This window comes from Triturus cristatus, chromosome 2_1 (genome assembly GCF_964204655.1).
Source record: "Triturus cristatus chromosome 2_1, aTriCri1.1, whole genome shotgun sequence".
NCBI classification, from domain to species: Eukaryota; Metazoa; Chordata; class Amphibia; order Caudata; family Salamandridae; genus Triturus; species Triturus cristatus.
This window is the reverse complement of record NC_140581.1, coordinates 677308184-677327333: the sequence shown is the minus strand read 5'-3', so window position 1 is coordinate 677327333 and position 19150 is coordinate 677308184. Positions and strand designations below refer to the sequence as shown.

At 45.8% G+C, this 19150-nt stretch overlaps 1 protein-coding gene across 4 annotated transcripts in view; it reads left to right on the top strand.

The window, feature by feature from the left end:
* The window catches only part of EPB41L4A (erythrocyte membrane protein band 4.1 like 4A), an 821385-nt gene that overhangs the window by 403197 nt on the left and 399038 nt on the right, over positions 1–19150 (top strand). For all 4 annotated transcript variants that reach the window (XM_085632598.1, XM_085632596.1, XM_085632597.1 and 1 more), the window contains exon 6: positions 1253–1373. In XM_085632598.1, coding sequence (XP_085488724.1) covers positions 1253–1373 — 121 coding nt within the window. The remainder of the gene's footprint in view (positions 1–1252; positions 1374–19150) is intronic.

The window sequence follows — 19150 nt, the reverse complement described above, 5'->3', positions numbered from 1 at the left end:
TGAACATTGGGCGAAGGGAAGCGAACATGAGAAAGCGAGCATGAGAGGAACTTTCTAATGGAATGGGTGAAGAGGGCAGGGAGAGAGAAAAGGGGAAAGATTTGTAAGGTGATGTGGGGAAAAGAGATGAGCTAGATTTAGATATAGAGTAGGAGGAAACGTGCAATGGTGATGGTGGATAGAAAGGGAAGTGGGGACATATGGTGAGGGTGCCAAGTGCGAGAGAGGGCCGATTCTGTGTTTACAGAACGAGTAGAAGAACTTGTTAGAATTGCATGTGGTTCAAACCTTTTGGCAAGGATTACACAATGCGAACAAAATTGTGAGAAAAGTAAGCCACGTTGTCCACATAAACAGAAGAAAGGACAGAAAGAGGAGTGCCGGGTGAGAAAGCAGTAAGGAAGGGGGATCACAGTAGGTTCTCCCCATTTTAAATGGAATCACTGAAGCGAGGCCACGAGTGGCCCATCCGTTGCCTGGCACTGTGGCGGTGCCACCTGGACCGGGACAGCGCCCAGATGCGGCCAGCCCAGCCCTTGCAAACGCCCGTGAGGGAGCGCCGTTCCAGGTGTGGGTGTGGAGGTGCAATGGAGAGTTCAGATACATGTGTAGTGGGGGTGACGTCGGCCCCAGCCGCTCCCTCGTGGGGTCATGGGATGTTTAGTGGGACCCTCAGTAAGTATGAAACACTCGAGCTCCTGTGAGGATGCACAGAGGACCAGCGCTGCACCGCAGCCTCAGTCTTCGAGCTTCGGTTAATGACGCTTCCAAACACTCACTCGTTAGGTGGAGAGAAATATTGGGGTCACAGCCAAGGGACGCAGAGATGCTTTAAGTTCACATTTAAAACGCCTCATTAACGCGCAACAGTAAATTATTGATAAAATTACTGTTCCCAGCCGGCAGTAGCTGTGATTAGCATGGCTGACTATTCGCACTGAAGGTACCAATTTAATCTTCCCAAGCTGACAATAACAGGAAATAATTCACCATGAAATGTCAGGAAATATTTATGCTTCTATTATGGGCGCTCGTTATCTGACCTTTAGCTTTTCATCCTCGTGTGTCTTTTTCAATCTCTGTCCTATCAAACTGCCTGCATTAAAGGGTTGTTTCTCCTGTTATAATCTTTTTTATTCACATGCAAATTAAGTAGATACGCGTGCTAGCGTGTGATTTAAAACTCATGCTTTCTAAGGTTATGGCAGGTTTTTTTAAATGTGTTTTTTGTTTTCTGTTTCCTCCTTTGCAGCTGAGCTCGGAGACTACGACCCATACAAACACCTCGCGGGCTACGTGTCTGAATACCGCTTTGTCCCCGACCAGAAGGTCGAGCTCGAAGATGCCATAGAAAGGATACACAAAACCCTCGTGTAAGAAATAACTATTTATTTACTGTTTCGATTCTTTTTGGACATCAGAGAGCATTCGCAAAAAGGGCAACAAGACGGAGGCACTGAAAGTACTAATTTTACGGCATGGTCTCTTCCAGTGCTCAGTTTGAAAATAATAATAAGAAAAAAAATATATATATATGTATATATATATTATCTACTGGCGGTCGCCAGTAGATAGTTATAGTTAGGACCCTCTTACCATAGGAAATCCGCAACATTCTATTTTGAATAACTTTGGCGCCGGTCGACGAATCCTCGCAAAATTTTCAAAATAGGTGGGGCGTTGAGCTCCGCTCCTACCCTGAAAGTCTCGGGGGGATTCGTCAAGCGGGGGCTGAGATAAAAGGGGGGTCCCAAAACGCGTTTTCCCCATGCATTTTTCCATAGGACCTTTAGACAGAGCTATAGCCCGAACGGCTGAACAGAATTTAATGAAATTTGGCAGAGAGGTAGTCCTCAGGTCAAGGAAGTGCCTTTTGTAGGTTTGGTGTAAATCTGTTCAGTAGATTCTGAGAAAATAGCCTTTAAATCAATATATATATCTGAGCCAGCTTACGGTGCGCTTACGGTGCGCTTACCGTACGCGTACGGTGACGTGCGCGAGCGCGATTCTGATTGGCCGTTAGATCTTAGTAAACATTCGAATCGGTCGAAACCAGGAAGCGGCGGCCGCCATTTTCTCTCTCGCACTCTGACAGGGGGTTGAAAAACAAAGTGCAAAAACATGTAAAGGGGCTGTTTAGACAGCTCCCAAGCACCTAGCCATGTCGAGGGAGTCCCAACGCTCCCCCAAGTTAAAAAATGGCAATTTTAATTTTTTCGAAAATTTCGCCGATTACGCTTACCGTACGCGTACGGTAATAAATAATAAAAAAAATAAAATATATCCACATTCTCCCCACCCCGTGTGCAAATGGTGACCGAAGTGCACCATTTGTGCATGGCTTATGACAGCTGAACAAAACATATATTTTACCTGTCACAACAATGCTCATCATATGTCCTCCATGTGCGCACGGTGCGCACATGGAGGACATATGCAAATATTTTTTTTTCATAAAGACACATATGTCATCAGCAGAGGATTACGGTTGCGTGAGTTATAGTTGCCTACACTAACTATAACGTGGAATTTCATTGGTTTTTTACGAGTGAAATGTACAGCTAACTATAACATGTGTGAAACCTATGGTTTTTTCAGTGAATTTGCAAGGTTTTTTAAATGCTAATTCCTAACTATAACGTGTGTGAAACCTATGGTTTTTTCAGTGAATTTGTACGGTTTTTTAAATGCTAAGTTATGTATTTATTTTTAAGTTTTGCGCATTTCGTACCCTGCACGCCTCGCCATTTTTTTCAAATTATCAATTGTTTTTTTCTCCCTTGGGGGTCCTTAGATTTATATATTAAATGTGATTGTTAGTTTTTTATTTTTTTTTTTTATTTTTTTTTACCGTACGCGTACGGTAAGCTTACAGTACGCGCACCACGCGATTTTAAAAAAAAAAATTATTTTTCATACTTTTTGGTCCTTCGTGAACCCCCTGACGAACGCTAGGGGGTCTGCAACTCTCTTCGTTGCCCCCTTTTCATGTTATCAACCTTTTTTTTTCAGTGCGACAGACAGAAAATGGCGGCCGATACTTCCTGGTTTCGACCGATTCGAATGTTTATTTTGATCTAACAACCAATCAGAATCGCGCTCGCGCACAGCACCGTACGCGTACGGTAAGCTTACCGTAAGCGCACGGTAAGCGCACGGAGCGCGCTTACAGATATATATATTGATTTAAATGCTATTTTCTCAGGAACTACTGAACAGATTTACACCAGACCTACAAAAGGCACTTCCTTGACCTGCGGACTACCTCTCTGCCAAATTACAAGTAATTCTGTTCAGCCGTTCGGGCTGTAGCTGTGTCTAAAGGTCCTATGGAAAAATGCATGGGGAAAACGCGTTTTGGGACCCCCCTTTTTTCTCAGCCCCCGCTTGACGAATCACCCCGAGACTTTCAGGGTAGGAGCGGAGCGTAGCGCCCCATTAGTTTTGAAAATTTCGCGAGGATTCGTCGACCGGCGCCAAAGTTATTCCAAATAGAACGTTGCGGATTTCCTATGGAAACAGGGTCCTAACTATAACTATCTACTGGCGACTGCCAGTAGATAATACACACATACATTTATATATTTTTATATATACATAGATATATAGTTTTTTGGGATACAAACACCTTTTAACATAATATAATGAAGGCAGGATTCTGGGGGTGATAACGTGCAACTAAAATGTGCACATCTGTTGTGTGACATTTTGTTGTGGTGGAGATGTAGTCTGTTATTATTTTGTACTGCTTTGTCTTTGTACTGCATTATTGCAGTGTGATGTTGCTTTGCACTGTGGTGTTTTATACTGTGGTTGTGGTATTGCCTTCTGTTTGACTGTTGTGATGTGCCTGACAATTTTTTACTTGTATTATATTGCTTTGTGCATGTTTTTGTGCTAAGTTCTGCTGTTTACTTTCAATATGTCAAAACATGCTGCTGCTTTTATAGCCATGAGTAACTCTTGCCTTTAAAGTTCCTGTACAAAAAAGGTTTTACCAGTGGTAAAGGTGGGGGAATAACGCTGCCCCAGCTCTTCAAATATTGAAGACACCAATCATCACAGAACTGTTGCAGTGGCCGTGTCTTAAATTAGCACCTACAGTAATTGGTAGTTTGTCACTGGAACTCTACCAGAATGTGCTGCTTTTTACTGGAAATATATCTGCTTTCGTAGATGTTTCTAAAGTAAGCTCGAAACAGTGTCAGAAGATAATGCAAAATCTGACATTCCAAGCACAGTAAAACAATAATAATACAATGCAATACAACAATCACACAACAACATAACACAATTAAAGAATGCAATACAAAAGCACAAACAAAGAAATGCAATTTGCAGCAACCACCAAAAATACAATGCAGTGACACAAAACAGTAAAGAAGCATAGCAACAAAGTAACACAAACTAAACCACAATGCAAGAAGACATCAGCACAGTATAAAAACAACATATTTGCAGAACACAAAAAACACAGTTACAAACTTACCACACACCTGCAGAACACCAGAAAAATATCACAGCACAATCTAACACATATATTTGCACAATTATGTTGCTGTGTTTTACATTGGTATTGTATGTATTGGTACATCTGTGGTGTGTTGTCTTGTGTTCGTATGTTGTGTTTGTCGTGCAGCGGGTTGTAACAGTGCCCAAACAGGAGAATAATTACAGGGCAAGAAGGTAGAGCTTCGATTCAGTTCTTTATTTAAACAAAGATAATGCCCATTGCGAAGAAGTCCTTTGTTCCCAAAGGGTCTCTCGGTTTCTTGTTGCTCTCCTGAGCCGCATCTCGCCTCTTGCTTGGCCCATACCAAAAATAAACAAAAGAAGACCAATATCAATATTGGTGAAGACAACACTTTGGTTGTAGGGAAGGGAGTGCAAGGGAATTGTCACCTGGATACCTCCACCATGTGTAACGGAGTGACCTCCCTGTTAAAGTGTTCCCATCCCCGGCCCGTGCCTAGCAAACCCGTGGAACCAGGCATGTACCTTGTGTAGCCACCCCCCTCCTGGAGAGTGGCTGGGCGGTGCGTGGTCCCGTTGGCCTCCTGGAGTCTACCTCTTGCTGGTGTCGGCCTCTCCGCAGTTACTCCTCTTCTCCTTTTCGGAATGGGCGTTCGTCAGTGTTCTTCTGGCTCCAGCATCTCTCCATTCGCCCTCGCCTTGGCTTTCGCGCCTGTCACTGCTTCCGGGGCTGGTCGTGATAGGTCAGTTAGTGGCAATGTCACAGGCCACTCCTCTCAGGGCTCCTCCTCCTGGTAGTCGAGATGTTCCTTAAAGGGCCCGTTCCATGCCTGTATACGAAGGGACAGTACATCATCCGGTGACTTATTGGGGAAGTACAGGACGGTTGTCAGTTTGTCGCAGTCAGTCCCCTGACACATACCCCCCTAGGATTTCCCCAATCGGGGGAAGAGGGAAGCGCAAGAGGAAGTCCACATTGCCCTGCTCCTTGCACTTCCGGTGGCGGACCTCGAATTGGAATGGCTGTAGGGCTAAGAACCATCGAAGAACCCGATCGTTGTAGCCTTTGTTCCGTTGCAGCAGGTAAGGGGTGTGTGATCAGTGTACAGTATAAACGGACGTCCCTCCAGATAATAAAGAAGCTTTTTTATGCTCAACTTCAGGGCTAAACACTCTTTTTCAATTATGGGATATGCCTGCTCTCTGGGAAAAAGCTTACGGCTTATGTAAAGGATCGGCTTTTCCAGTCTGTCGGGGTCCAACTGGGAGAGGACGGCACCTATGCCCACCCCAGAGGCGTCACTCTGCAAAATGAAGGGTTTTTGGAAGTCAGGGGTGAGTAAGATGGGGGAGGATGTCAGACAGTCTTTCAGCCTTTGGAAAGCCAAAACCTCTAGATCTGAAGGGGACCGAAGGCGAGAAGGGGTAGAGGTCTTTTTAATTAGGTCAGTGAGGGGTGCGGCCATGTCAGAGAATTGGGGTATAAAGCGTCGATAGTATCCTCCCAAACCAAGAGAAGCCCTCAGTTCCTTTTTGTTGGTGGAATAGGGGGTGTCTTGAATGCCCGGATTTTTTTTGTTTGCGGTTCTATTAGCCCTTTTCCTACCAAATAGCCCAGGTACTTGACCTTGTGGAACGCGAATTTGGACTTTTTTGCATTGATGTGCAAGTTGGCATCCTTCAATTCGAACAGGATAGCAGCAAGGTGGTTTAGATGATCATCCCACGTTTTGCTATACACAACAATATCGTCCAAGTAAGCTGAGGCGTACCCTAAGTGTTGGTTCAAAAGGGCGTCCAGGAGTCTCTGAAAACTAGCAGGAGCACAATGCAGGCCAAACGGTAGTACGGTGAACTGGTGCAACCCGTCTGGAGTGGCGAACGCTGTTTTCTCCTGGTCTCGAGGGTCTAGTGGAATCTGCCAATAGCCCTTGATGAGATCAGTAGTACTGATGTAACAAGCTTCCCCGAGTCTCTCGATGAGCTCATCTACTCGGGGAAGGGGGTACCCGTCTTGCTTGGAAATACGGTTCACAGATAGGAAGTCTATGCAAAAAGGGGTACTCCCGTCTGGTTTAGGGACGAGCACTATAGAGGAACACCAATTGCTCTGGGAGGGAACCACCACCCTTAAGTTAAGCATATCGGCCACCTCTCTTTTTATGGCTGCCCTACGGGCTTCTGGTACACTATATGGCTTCTGTTTAATGGTGACCCTAGGGTTAGTGGGTATGGAATGGCTGGCTAGATGGGTTCTGCCTAGGACATCTGAAAACACCTCAGCGAATGAGAGCATGAAACTCTTTAGCTCCTGCAGTTTCCCTTCTGACAGATCAGGAGTAAGGACCGCGGCAGTGACTGTGGTAGACGAGGTGGTTGCCACCAAAACCGCAGACTTCGTGTTAGGAATGGGACCCAACCATTTCTTTAGCAAATTAACGTGGTACATCTGGGTTTTGGTGGGTGAAAGACGCAGTATGTAAGTGGTCTTCCCGAATTTTCTCACTATCTCATGTGGTCCCTGCCACTCTTTTTTCAACTTATGGGAACAGGAAGGAAGGAGTAGCAGGACCCAATCTCCGGTTTGGTATTCTCTCCACCTTTTGCCTTTGTCATAGCACCGTTGCTGCCGGCTCTGTGCTTTCTCTAAGTTTTCATGTGCCAAAGTCCTCAAGTTATGAAGATGCGCCTTTACTTGATTGGCTTAATCCAGTAGGGCCTGGACTTCTGTCACACCCTGCTCCTCCCAGCTTTCCTTGGTTATTTCCAGTGAGGTGCGAGGCTTCCTCCCAAACAGCAGCTCGAATGGGGAGATGCCCAGACTACTTTGGACTGTACTCCTGATAACAAACAGGGATAGAGGGAGGAGCTGGTCCCAGTTTTTCCCATCCCCTGTCAAGAGTTTCTTCAGCGTGAGCTTAAGTTTACCATTATACCTTTCTACAAGGCCGTCCATTTGTGGACGGTATACAGACGTTTTAATGTGTTTGATCTGCAGTTGGTTACAAACTTCCTTCATCAATCGCGAGACGAAGGGAGTCCCTTGATCAGTAAGGATTTCCCGGGGAAATCCCATTTGGGAAAACGCTTCGATCAATCTCTGGGCTATTGCTGAGGTGGTGGCAGACCGCAAGGGGAACGCCTTGGGATACCTGGTGGCGTAATGATACCCCTTGGTGGACTTGGGAAGAGGACCGATAAGGTCCATGCCTATTCTGTCAAAGGGACGGCCAATGATAGGCAGGGACTGTAGCTGAACTTTTGGGGGAACATAGGGATTACGCTTTTGGCAGATAGGGAACTCCTGACAATATTTCTTTACCTGCAGGTAGACCCCCGGCCAATAGAAGCTGTTCAGGATCGCCTGACTGGGTTTCACCGACCCACAATGACCAGCCAAGAGGTGGGAATGCCCGAAGAACAGGATTTGATCCCTGAAACTAGCTGGGACAAATAATTGCGGTTCTGCTCCTTCCTTGGCGACCCTATAAAGGAGACCATTTCGCTCCTCAAAACAAGGATAGGTCTTTTGGGGACTGTCTCGTTTATCATGGGCGCTCTGCCAGGCATTGGTAAGGGAGGCCTCGTTTATCTGCGATTTTCTGAAGTGATTGTCTATGGCTCGAAAGTCAGGAGGTTGTTGTGGAAGGTCTGGGTGGTTGCATAGCCCTTTAAGTTATTGGCCTAGAGAGCAGGAAAACAAGGGTTGTCTATACCCAGGATGAGCTGTTCGGGGAGTAGTGGGAGAACCCCTACTTCTGCCGTGGTTTCGAGTCCCGTTTCAGTGCAGATTTGTAACCGGGCCACAGGGTATTCCTTCACGTCCCCATGAACACTTCGTATGTTAACAGTCCTCTTTGTAATGTAAGGGAAAGGGGTACTATGTCTGCCCGGGCTACGGAGTGTCTGCACCCCGAGTCCAGGAGGGCGGTCCCTGTTTGGTGGTTTACTGTCAAACTTACGTAGTAGACTGACCCCATTTCTTGCGCATATAGTATGGATCAGGAAGCATAGCTAACTTCCCTAGGTTCGTCTTCTGGTTTGTCCTTTCTTTTCCGACATAACCTGGCAATATGGCCCCACTCACCACACTCAAAGCACTGGGGACCCGTAGAGGGAAATGCTTCAGGTCTTCCTGGTCAGGACTTGAAAGAGTCAGTGAAGGATTTTGCTGGCTTCCTATCGTTATGGGGTTGGGGAAGCCCCTTTTGTACTGCCTCGGGTTCTTTACCCACGCTACAAGATTGCTCTTGGGTAAAAGAGGTGGCCATCTCCACAGCGTGTTCAATCGTCAGACCGGCGTATTGCCGGAGCCACCTCTGGGTTCCGTATGGCAATGCTTCAAGGTACTGTTCTAAATAGATTTTGTTCATTACGTCGTCCATTGTAGAGTCCAATGGCTTAAGCCAACGGTCAGCAGCATCTTTCATCTTGAAATAGAGGGTTTTTGGAGTGTCCCCAGGGCGCCTCTTTCTTGCCTGAACTTAAGACGATGTGCCTCCTCGTCAACCCCCAACCTGTCCAGTATATACTGCTTTATCAGGCCATATGCAGTAGTACCGTCTCTATTGATAATCTGATAGGCAGCCTGTGCCTCTCCGGTGAGCAACGGAGCGAGATAAAAGGGCCATCGATCCGTTGGCCAGTTGATAGCTCGGGCTGCTCTCTCAAAGTTCAAAGAGAACGAAATGGGGTCTTCTCCCGGCACATACTTCTGGAGTGGAACCACTGTTCCAGGAGGGGCAGGTGTCCTCCCTTGTCCTAAGCCTAGGAGTAACTGGGACTGGCCTTCAGCTAGCTTAACCAGATTATCATCCTGGGTCTGTATGGCTGAAGAAAACACAGCCCGGTTCCTCTCTGCCTGGTTCGTATTCTTTTCAATGGCCCACTCCAATTTCCCCTGTCCTTCCTTTAGCTGATGCATGGGAGTCTCCATCCTGTGTTGGTTGGTTGGTTATGCCTGTATTCTCATCCACTTTGTCGCGCAGTAGGTTGTAACCGTGCCCAAACCGGAGAATAACTACAGGGCAAGAAGGTAGAACTTCGATTCAGTTCTTTATTTAAACAAAGATAATGCCTGTTGCATAGAAGTCCTTTGTTCCCGTAGGGTCTCGGTTTCTTGTTGCTGTCCTGAGCCGCGTTTTGCCTCTTGCTTGGCTCGTACCAAAAATAAACAAAAGAAGACCAATATCAATATTGGTGAAAACAACACTTCGGTTGAAGGGAAGGGAGTGCAAGGGAATTGTCACCTGCATACCTCCACCATGTGTAACGGAGTGACTTCCCTGTTAAAGCGGTCCCATCCCCGGCCCGTGCCTAGCAAACCCGTGGAACCTGGCACGTACCTTGTGTAGCCACCCCCCTCCTGGAGAGTGGCTGGGCGGCACATGGTCCCGATGGCCTCCTGGCGTCTCCCTCTTGCTGTTGTCGGCGTCTTCAGAGTTGCTCCTCTTCTCCTTTTCGGAATGGGCTGTTCTCCTGGCTCCAGCGTCTCTCAAGCTGCCCTCGCTTCGGCTTTTGTTCCTGTCACTGCTTCCGGGGTTGGTCATCATAGGTCCGTTAGTGGCAACGTCACAGGCCACTCCTCTCGGGGCGTCTCCTCCTGGTAGTCGAGATGTTCCTTAAAGGGCCCGTTCCATGCCTGTATACGAAAGGACAGTACATCAGCCGGTGGCTTATTGGGGAAGTATGGGACGATTGTCAGTTCGTTGCAGTCAGTCCCCTGACACAGTTGTATTGATATGTTGTATTGTTGGCTTGTATTTTTGTGTTGTCGTTTTGCTGTTTTGTTGCTTTATGTTGGTGCATTGTATTGTGCTGTTGCGTTGTATATTTGCTGTTGTATTAAAGCTGTGTTGTGCTTTATTGCTGTTGTGTTTTTACTATTGTAATATGATGTTGTATTGTTATGACATTGCTGTACCTCAGTTGGAGTCTCTCTGTGTAAATATGCACAAATATTCTCATCATACAATACCACTTCCAAAAATGGGGCTTCCCCTGGGCACTGCATTAATGTACTACTTGGGACATATAATAGAGCCAGCTAAAAATATTATAAGATCCCGGCCCTGAATCCTTAGACTTTTCCTTAATGTGAAATTGGAGTGCTCTATGTGAACTGTGGCTTGATGTAGCTGGTTCATTTATGCCCTATGACCAGTGGATACCTTCCTGGTTTTGAGAATGCAGAGACAGTTGTCATTGGCTGACCGTGGGTGTTGACTTGTTTTGTGATGCTTGAATTTATAAGAATGGCAGTGATAGGTTTTTATGAGAAGGCTAAGTGAACTATGCAGGCTGTCTTCTAGAGCCTTGTTTGCCTTCTATAGTTTTCACTCTTTGTCTAGGTGGGGGAAGGGGCACCTTCGACACACCTTCACTAGGTGACCCATGGGAGTCCTACAGTGATGGCCCACCAGAGCATACTGACCTATACCCTGCCTGTCCCTCCCCCTGACGACTTCACTTCCTATCAGGAGCTAAACGACAGGGCTGCCTCCTGTTACAAGGTGGATCTCCCCACTGAACCGATCGGGGAGGACTTTCTCTTCAAAACTCTATCCTTCAGCCACAGCTCGACCCAGTCCCTTCCCATTCTCAGAGGCAAGCTTTGACAGGCCCCATACATCTTCTAGGACCCTGTCTGCGCCAGAGTCATTACACCCAGGGTCTCCCCTAATGACCCCACTTGCATATGTTGCCAGCTCTCACCGGACTCTAGTGGTTCACACCTCCCGCAAGAGAGCTAACTCTCAGGCTACTGGTGATGCCCCTACACAAGCAAAGGAAAGTAAGTGCATTGACGCTGCAGGGAAGAGGGTCGCTCTGCAGTCTACCAACTCTTGCTCTACGACTGTGCCCACTGGGATGAAATGGAGGAACTCCTCCAATATCTCCCAGAAGAGCACTGGAAGAGTGGGGTACAAGATTGCTTCAGAAGGCAACCCGATCTCTAATACCACTAACCGTTGTGCCCTAGATGCTGCCAACACTGCTACTCGGGGTGTCAACTCCAGTGTCCTGTTGTGCAGGCAAGCATGGCTGTGCATTTCCGACTTCAAGCCTGAAGTCCAACAAACTCTGCTCAACCTGCCGTTTGATGGCCAGCATCTGTTCGGACCATAGGTTAACCAGATGTTGAAAAAGATTTAAAAAAGATACAGAAATAGCGAAGGCTATGGGAGCGCTACAAACACCCACCCATCACAAGTCCTTTTACTGCTCACCATATTTTGGGGACCGAAGACTACCACCCCGGACGCCTCCACAGCAGGCCAACACACTGAGGTCCTCTGGCAGGGGACACTTCATCAACTGCGTCAGACTTACCAACAGGAGAGCTAGAGGCAAAGGTGGCTCACCCAAAGGAGCTGCAGCTACCATAGCAAAATCCTGACTTCCTTTTCTCACCCCCCCCCCCCCCCCCCCCCCAAACACACAACACCTGTCGGTGGCATTTAGAAGGGTTCTTTCCTGTTTGGCAGAACTCACCTCCGATCCGTGGGTGTTAGATATTATCCAACATTGCAATTGTCTGTAGTTTACTTCCATGGCACCCCACTGGCACAGACTCTCCCCTGAACCTCAGGACTTCTCAGTGAAGAGGTTAAAGTGCTCCTTCTCAAGGAGCCATAGAACCTGCCCCTTACTATTGACAGAGCACAGGAGTATACTCTCTGTACATCCTGATTCCCAAAAAAGATGGTTCCCTCAGACCCATTCTGGACCTCAGGCCCCCAAACAAAGGCATCCTCTCAGAACACTTTCAAATGGCCACTCTCCAGGATGTCATCCCGCTTCTGCAGCAAGGCAACTTCATGGCTGCATTCGAACTGAGGAACACCTATTTGCACATACCAATACACCTGGCCCATTGCCGTTATCTCAGGTTTCTGATCATCAGAAGGCATTACTAGTTCAAGGTGCTCCCTTTCGGGGTGACCACCAAACGCCTTGCCGTAGTGGCTGCTCACCTGCGCGGGCAGGTCTTCTACGTCTCCCCCCTACCTGGGTGACTGGCTAATCAAGACCATCACCTGCCAACAATGCGGCAAGCACACTCAGGTCACAATAAACCTCCTACACAAGCTAGGGTTTGCCATCAACACCACAAAATCCCACCTCCAACCTCTCCAGATACAACGGTACCTGTGGGCAATACTCAACTCAGAAGTTGGCATGACCTATCCAAACCCTGCCCGGATACAGACTTTCCAGGCACTGATTCCTCAATTCCAACCGGGCCGTCGCGTCTCGGTCAAGACAGTCATGCACCTTCTAGGCATGATAGCCTCCTGCCATAGTTCCACATATTAGACTACACATCTGTTACACGCCCAGTACAGGAGTGCCTAGCACTGCAGTGGTCTCTAATGAAGGCTCATTGAGATTATCTAGTGTTGATCTGCTGCCGCACTTTCCGTTCTCTACTGTGGTGAAACATCAATGACCTGTTGTAAGGGTAGCCTTTTCTCAACTCAGTTCCGCAGGTGACCATGACAGCATACAGCTCCCTTACAGGGTGAGGTATGCACTTGCTAGTTCTGACTCTCCAAGGCCAATGGGAGCACAGACACCAGGACCTCCACATCAATTTCCTGGAAATGTTAGCTGCTCACATGGCCTTGAAAGAAGGCTTTCTACCCCATCTGACCAGCAAGGTTATCCTCGTCTTGACGGACAACATGACAGCTATGTACTTATCTTCCGAAAAAGGGTAGTACTCGATCACCCCAGCTCTCCCGGTTACCATGGAGCATTTGACAGTGGGCTCTCTGTCGCAAGATTCATCTCCTAGTTGTGTATCTCCTGGGAGTGGACAACGACTTTCCTGACCTCCACCAGAATGTGGCACCAAGTCACAGAGTGGGAACTCCACCCGATAGTCCTCCTCCCTTACTTCCAATGGTAGGCGTACTGTCGGGTAGACCTATTTGCCAGCGTGGAAAACGCTAACTGCCCAAGCTTCCGTCCAGATACCCGCAGTCCATGGCCAATACACTGTGGATGGAGCGGTCAAGGAAATTTGCCTACACTTTTCCGCCTTTCCGCCTACCGTTTGTGATCCGGAGGTATTAGCAGATGTCCCTTACCCTCATCCTGGTTGCTCCCACTTAGGCCAGCCATCCCTGGTTAATGACACTACTGGAAATCTCAGGTGGTTCCACATGAGAGGCTCCCCAACAGGCCTGACCTTCTCATCACAACCATGGAGAGTCAAGCACCCAGACACCAGGCCACTCAATCTTATGTTCTAGCTCCTGAAGTCTCCACCTGAATGCATGAACATCCTTAAAGAAGAGCACAGGCCTGACTCTACCCTGGATCCTATTCAGTGGAGGTACTACACAGTCTGGCACACCAAGTAGTTCCATCAAAAAACTGTTCGGTTCCAATTTAGCTGCAGGCATTGTACCTGATGAATGTAAAGTAGGGCTAGTATATCCCTTCATGAAAAAAATCTTAACCCTGATGATCCTGGCAAAAACCAGCCAATTATGCTAATTCCAAGATTGTGCTTAACTTTGAAAAAGTGGTGGCTGCGCAAAGTTTTTGAAAGAGCCTAACCTTCTTTTCCAGTAGCACCTGGACTTTTGTCTGGGCTGAGGGACTGAGTCAACACTTCTCTTGGTTAGGGAATAAGTCGGTCAGATTCAGGATGAAGGAGATGTTTATTAAATCCCTGAGTTGGACTATGTCCTTCTGTTAAACCCTTTGGCTGAGATTGGAGTGCAGGGTATTGTTCCTGCCTAGTTCAAATTGTATCTGTCCGGTCTAGCTCAGCTCCTGTCTGTACCACCATTTACATCTTTAAAGGCTCTCATTCGGTGTGGAGCTCCACAGGGTTCCTCATTATTGCCAGACCCTTTTGACATCTATATATTCATCCCTTTTCCGAGCTTATTAGGTCATTGATTTAGAGCTTTTCCTTGTGAGGATGATACTAAGATAATCAGCAGACTTGGTCACCTGGTCCGGCCATTCACATCTAGACTGAAGGAATGTCTGACCATGGCACAATGGTGGATGAGTCACTATTGTCTAAACCTTAGCATGAGAAAAAGAGAACTTCTTTCTTCCAGGCAACGGTCATGCTTGTTGGGAATGTTCTGTGGCCTTTCAAGTTGCTTTCTGTGCCTGTGGCAGCTTCTAAAACTAAGGCCCTAGGTTTCTTTATTGATTAATATTCCGCTATAAAGGCACATATTTATGCTGTTGTTTACTTGTGCTTCTTTGCATTGCAAATCTTATTAGGACTCCTCTCTTTCTCCCTATTGGCAAACATCACATTGTAGTGTCCATTCTTATCTTGTCGCAGCTAGATAACTATACATCTGCACTTGGGTCCTCCCAGTCAGGTGCTCAATAATGTGTAGCATATTCAGAATTTGGCTGACTACAGAATTACAAAAGTTTGACCATGTGTCGGAGGCTTGGTAGGCCCTTCATTGATTGGTAGGCCCTAAATTGCAGTGCAATTTAAGACACTTTGCCTTGCTCACAAGATTTATAAGAGTTTAGAAAACCTGGATTAAAGATCTTTACTGTTTCCTATGCACCTGGCCGATCCTTGATATCGTCACACCTGTGCAGTATGCCTTCTGTGGAAAAAAGGCATGACCTTGTTCCACCACTTCACACCTAAACTTTGGAATGCTTTTTGGTTAAGGACATTGGATAAATGTATGGCTCTGAAAAGTACTGATAGCTTTTTGTTAATTTGCTGTTTTTGTCTGTTTGTTCTTGTCCCCTTCTGTTTTTTTAGTGCCAAAGAACCCCAGTGGTGTTAGTGCGCTTTATAAATAAAAATGAAATAAAAATAAAAAAATGACAAAAATGACAGATGGGTTTTCAATTCCCAGTCACTAAACTATGGAAATGGTGTACTCTGTAGAACTTCTTCTCCATCATAGATTTGACTTGTATAGATTGATGTGCCTATGAAGAACAACAGTGGGTCAAGTAGTTATCTCTTTTAGGTCCATTCAAACAATTGCAAATTGAGGAACACATCATTAAACAGAGAAATTAGACCAGTGGTGGCTTCTCGAATATGGTGTTATGGGTAGTGTCCTACCAAAGGAGCAGGTAATAAGGAATAGGTTTAGCAGACGGCTCTGCGCCGATGAGAGGTGTTAGTGCGAGGTACCTTAACATTTGTCTCAAACTAATGAAGGCAGAAATCAAGTCAGGCACCCCTGTCGAAAATTACAGCTTTGCCACTATCTGAGTGTAATAAATTGAACACTAATACATTGATCATACCTTATTTAGAACCCGGTAGAAGTCTGTTTTGCAGGCCACCTGTGCCTCATGACCTAAGTGTTTGCATGATCCCCATGGAAAGTACAATAACCCATGTACGTAGAGTAGGGAAACACCTATTTTTGGAATTTTCCCCAAACTCATGGATTCTCTTCTAACCGACAGATTCCCCAAAGCATATTCATCTTTCTCCACTGCATTTCATAAAGTATATCCACCTTTCTCCACTGCATTTCATAAAGTATATTCACCTTTCTTCATTGTCATATTAGCAACAGACACACCATTACTTCTACCTCCTGTCTCCTGGGGCCTGAGGGAAGAAGAGTGGAGGGTCCATTTTTGACCTAGGGATGAGAATTCTCTTCCCAATTTAATCACAGAGCAAGAAAGGGAGTAAGGGAAGGGTGAACTGTGTATCTGCCCATTTTAAGTACCCAAAGAGCTTCCTTTCCTATTTAAAACTCTGGAGACCTAACTCTCATGGAACTAGAACATCACTGGGGACCTGACTATGATCTTGTGACTCTTTCTGCCCTTTCAGGATCTGGCTTAAAAGAAAAAGGACTCCGGTCCCAGGAATGGGAAGGACATTGGCCCGTTAGAAGAAGGGTATCATGAGCGACACTGTCTGCTCCTGTAAAATAGCGGGAATCCTTGGAAATTACTTTAATGGGGAGATCCAACAGCTTGGTGAAAGGAAATCCTGTGTTGAATTTCTGTTATATCAGGAAAATACTTTCATGGAGAGATCCAGCATCCTGGTGAAAAGAAACCCGGACTGGATTTCAGTAAAATCAGGAAACTACTTCAGTGGGGAGATCCAACAGCCTGGTGAAAGGAAAACCTGGATCGGATTTCAGTAAAATAAGGAAAATACTATTTTGGAGAGATCCACCTCCTAGTCAAGAGAACCCCTGGGTTGAATTTTCTCTAATTTGGGAAATAGCAATATATACCAATTGTAAGTGGGAGGAAGTTTCATTGGAGATAAAATGCAATCCATCAATTGTTTTAATTTAATAATACCCTATTCCAAGGCAACATTGGGTAGATTTGTTCATATGGAGACAGTGACATTTCTCTCTTCAGTTACTGAATGGAGCCCAACACTGCCCTAGGTCTTCTCCTTTTTATGGTCTGGCTTGACAGCGCAGCAGTCACTAGATAATTATGTGAGCATCACTAGAGATTTGCTTTTGCTCTGCCCACTTGTTGGGAACCAGAAGCACATGTTTTGATTGGGTAGACGTAGTGTGCTTCCACACAAATGTGCTTGCCCTCCAAACAGATCGTTTTATTTATCCAACTGCCCATGCTTGAACTTTGAGTGGCACACACATGACATTGAAAAGCTATTAATGTGTCTTAGATGACTAGATAATTTATGCTGTTTTTCACTGGCAGCAAACACACATGGGAGAAGGCTGTCATTAACCTACATGGACTTTTAGGTCTAGCTCGACAGTGCAACTGTCACCTGACCTTATAACCTCCACCAGCACTATTCTAGTTCTTTGCTTCCACACAAATGCATATCTATTCCCGTACCATACAACATTTCTTTGAACACAGACCAATTGGCATTGTCAGTGCTTCTTTCTACATTGGTTTGGCGTGGCGGAGCACGGTGGAAGCAAGGAGACAGGAACGTGGACTAGACAGTGCAGAGTGTAGCAACCATTCCTGCTAGGTTCTGTTCATGTGTTACCACTACCTCATGTCTCCTCAAGCCTTGGCTTTTCCCCTGCTCCTGGACCAGTGTGGCCCTGCAGTTAGGAGGCAGAAAGCTGCAGCTTGCAGCCGCCTTCACTCAAGGGCTAATTCACCATTGTGCCGTGTGGTCTTGTGGACGCCATTCACAACCAGTGCGCCTTCGGAACCAATAAATGGTAAAACCAAGAAAAGCTGGCAAGGGCATGGGCAAATTAAGGTCTCGATTCCAACATTTGCTGTAAATCCGCATTAGTGATTTAGCAACACAGGTGACCGATGCCTTGGGTATCAGTAATTTTCGGATGTGGAGTAACTTTCCCATCAGGAGTGGGACCCATATTGTTCTCTGAAAATCGGGGATTTATAGCAAAAATCATGAGTGTTAAACCTGATATCAGTTGTAATTCTCCATTTTCACTGACTTTTCCACTCCAAGATTCAACTGTCTTTAGCTGTTGAAACGTCCAGGAAAGGTGGAACTTTTCATAAATATTGCATTCCTGCATGCTTTGTAGTTCCCCATTTGGCTAGAAACAATATTTGTGGCAGAATCAGGAATAGCACATAACTTGAGTCGAAAATGATCAGGCAGGAGAGTGGCAAGAGCAATTGTACCATAAAGACATAGATATCAGATCTTGTGTATTCCCTTCCATAGAAATTCCCCTGTTATAGTTAGTTGAGCTAACTATAACTCGCGCCCCCGCAATGCACTGCTGATGACGTCACATATTACATCATTCATGACATGGTCAGTGACATCCCTGATGACATCTCAAATGACATCACTGATGATATCACTGATGATTCATCCATTGAATGTGTTTTACTATAAAATGTAAATATGTTTTATATATATATGCCAAGGTGTGTTGAAGAATGAATGGATGATTAAGTAGGTGTGTGACTGACTGTATAAGTGAGTGATTAATTGTATCTTGCTTAATGCATGTGTTAGCGACTGATACAGACATTCACACAGTTTAGGTTGTCAGTTGGTGTGTAAGCAGTTTCATTGTTTGGTTAGCAACTAAATGAGGATCTATATGAGCTATTGATTGCTTGTCTGAGTACCTGTATGGGTGCCTGAGTGGCTGTGTGGGTGGGTGGGGGGTGTAACTCTGTGCATAGATGTTTGAGTGGATAGTTCACTGGGTATATGTGTTCAAGTCTGTATCTGTGAAGGTCTGTATGGCGGGGTGAGTGTGTGTATGAGTGTCTTGGTGAGTGAATGGATGCCTCAGTGGTACATGTGTGAATAACTCCATATGTGAAAGGCGATATATGTGAGTGTTGGACTGTATAAATGACTATATGTGAGAGTGAGTGATTGTGAGAGTGCCTGTGAGAGTGTGTGCTTGTATTAGTTATTGTATTAGAGTGTAAGTATGTGTCAGTATATGTTTAAATAAGTGACGTGGTATGTGTATAACTGTACAGGCGAGTAAATGAAAGTGTGATTGATTATTTCCATTACTGACTAGGTGTGTAAATAACTCTATGAATGAGAGGCGGTGTGTGAGTGTCTGTATAAATATGTGACTGGATATGATAATGCTGTATTGATGGCTGACTGTATGTATGAGTGAGTTTATGGGTGAATGAATGAATGTGTGTGTAGACCTACAAATTAGTGAGTGGATATGTACTAACTGGTATTGGTGTGTACATGGTTTCGAAAATTATAGTCTGT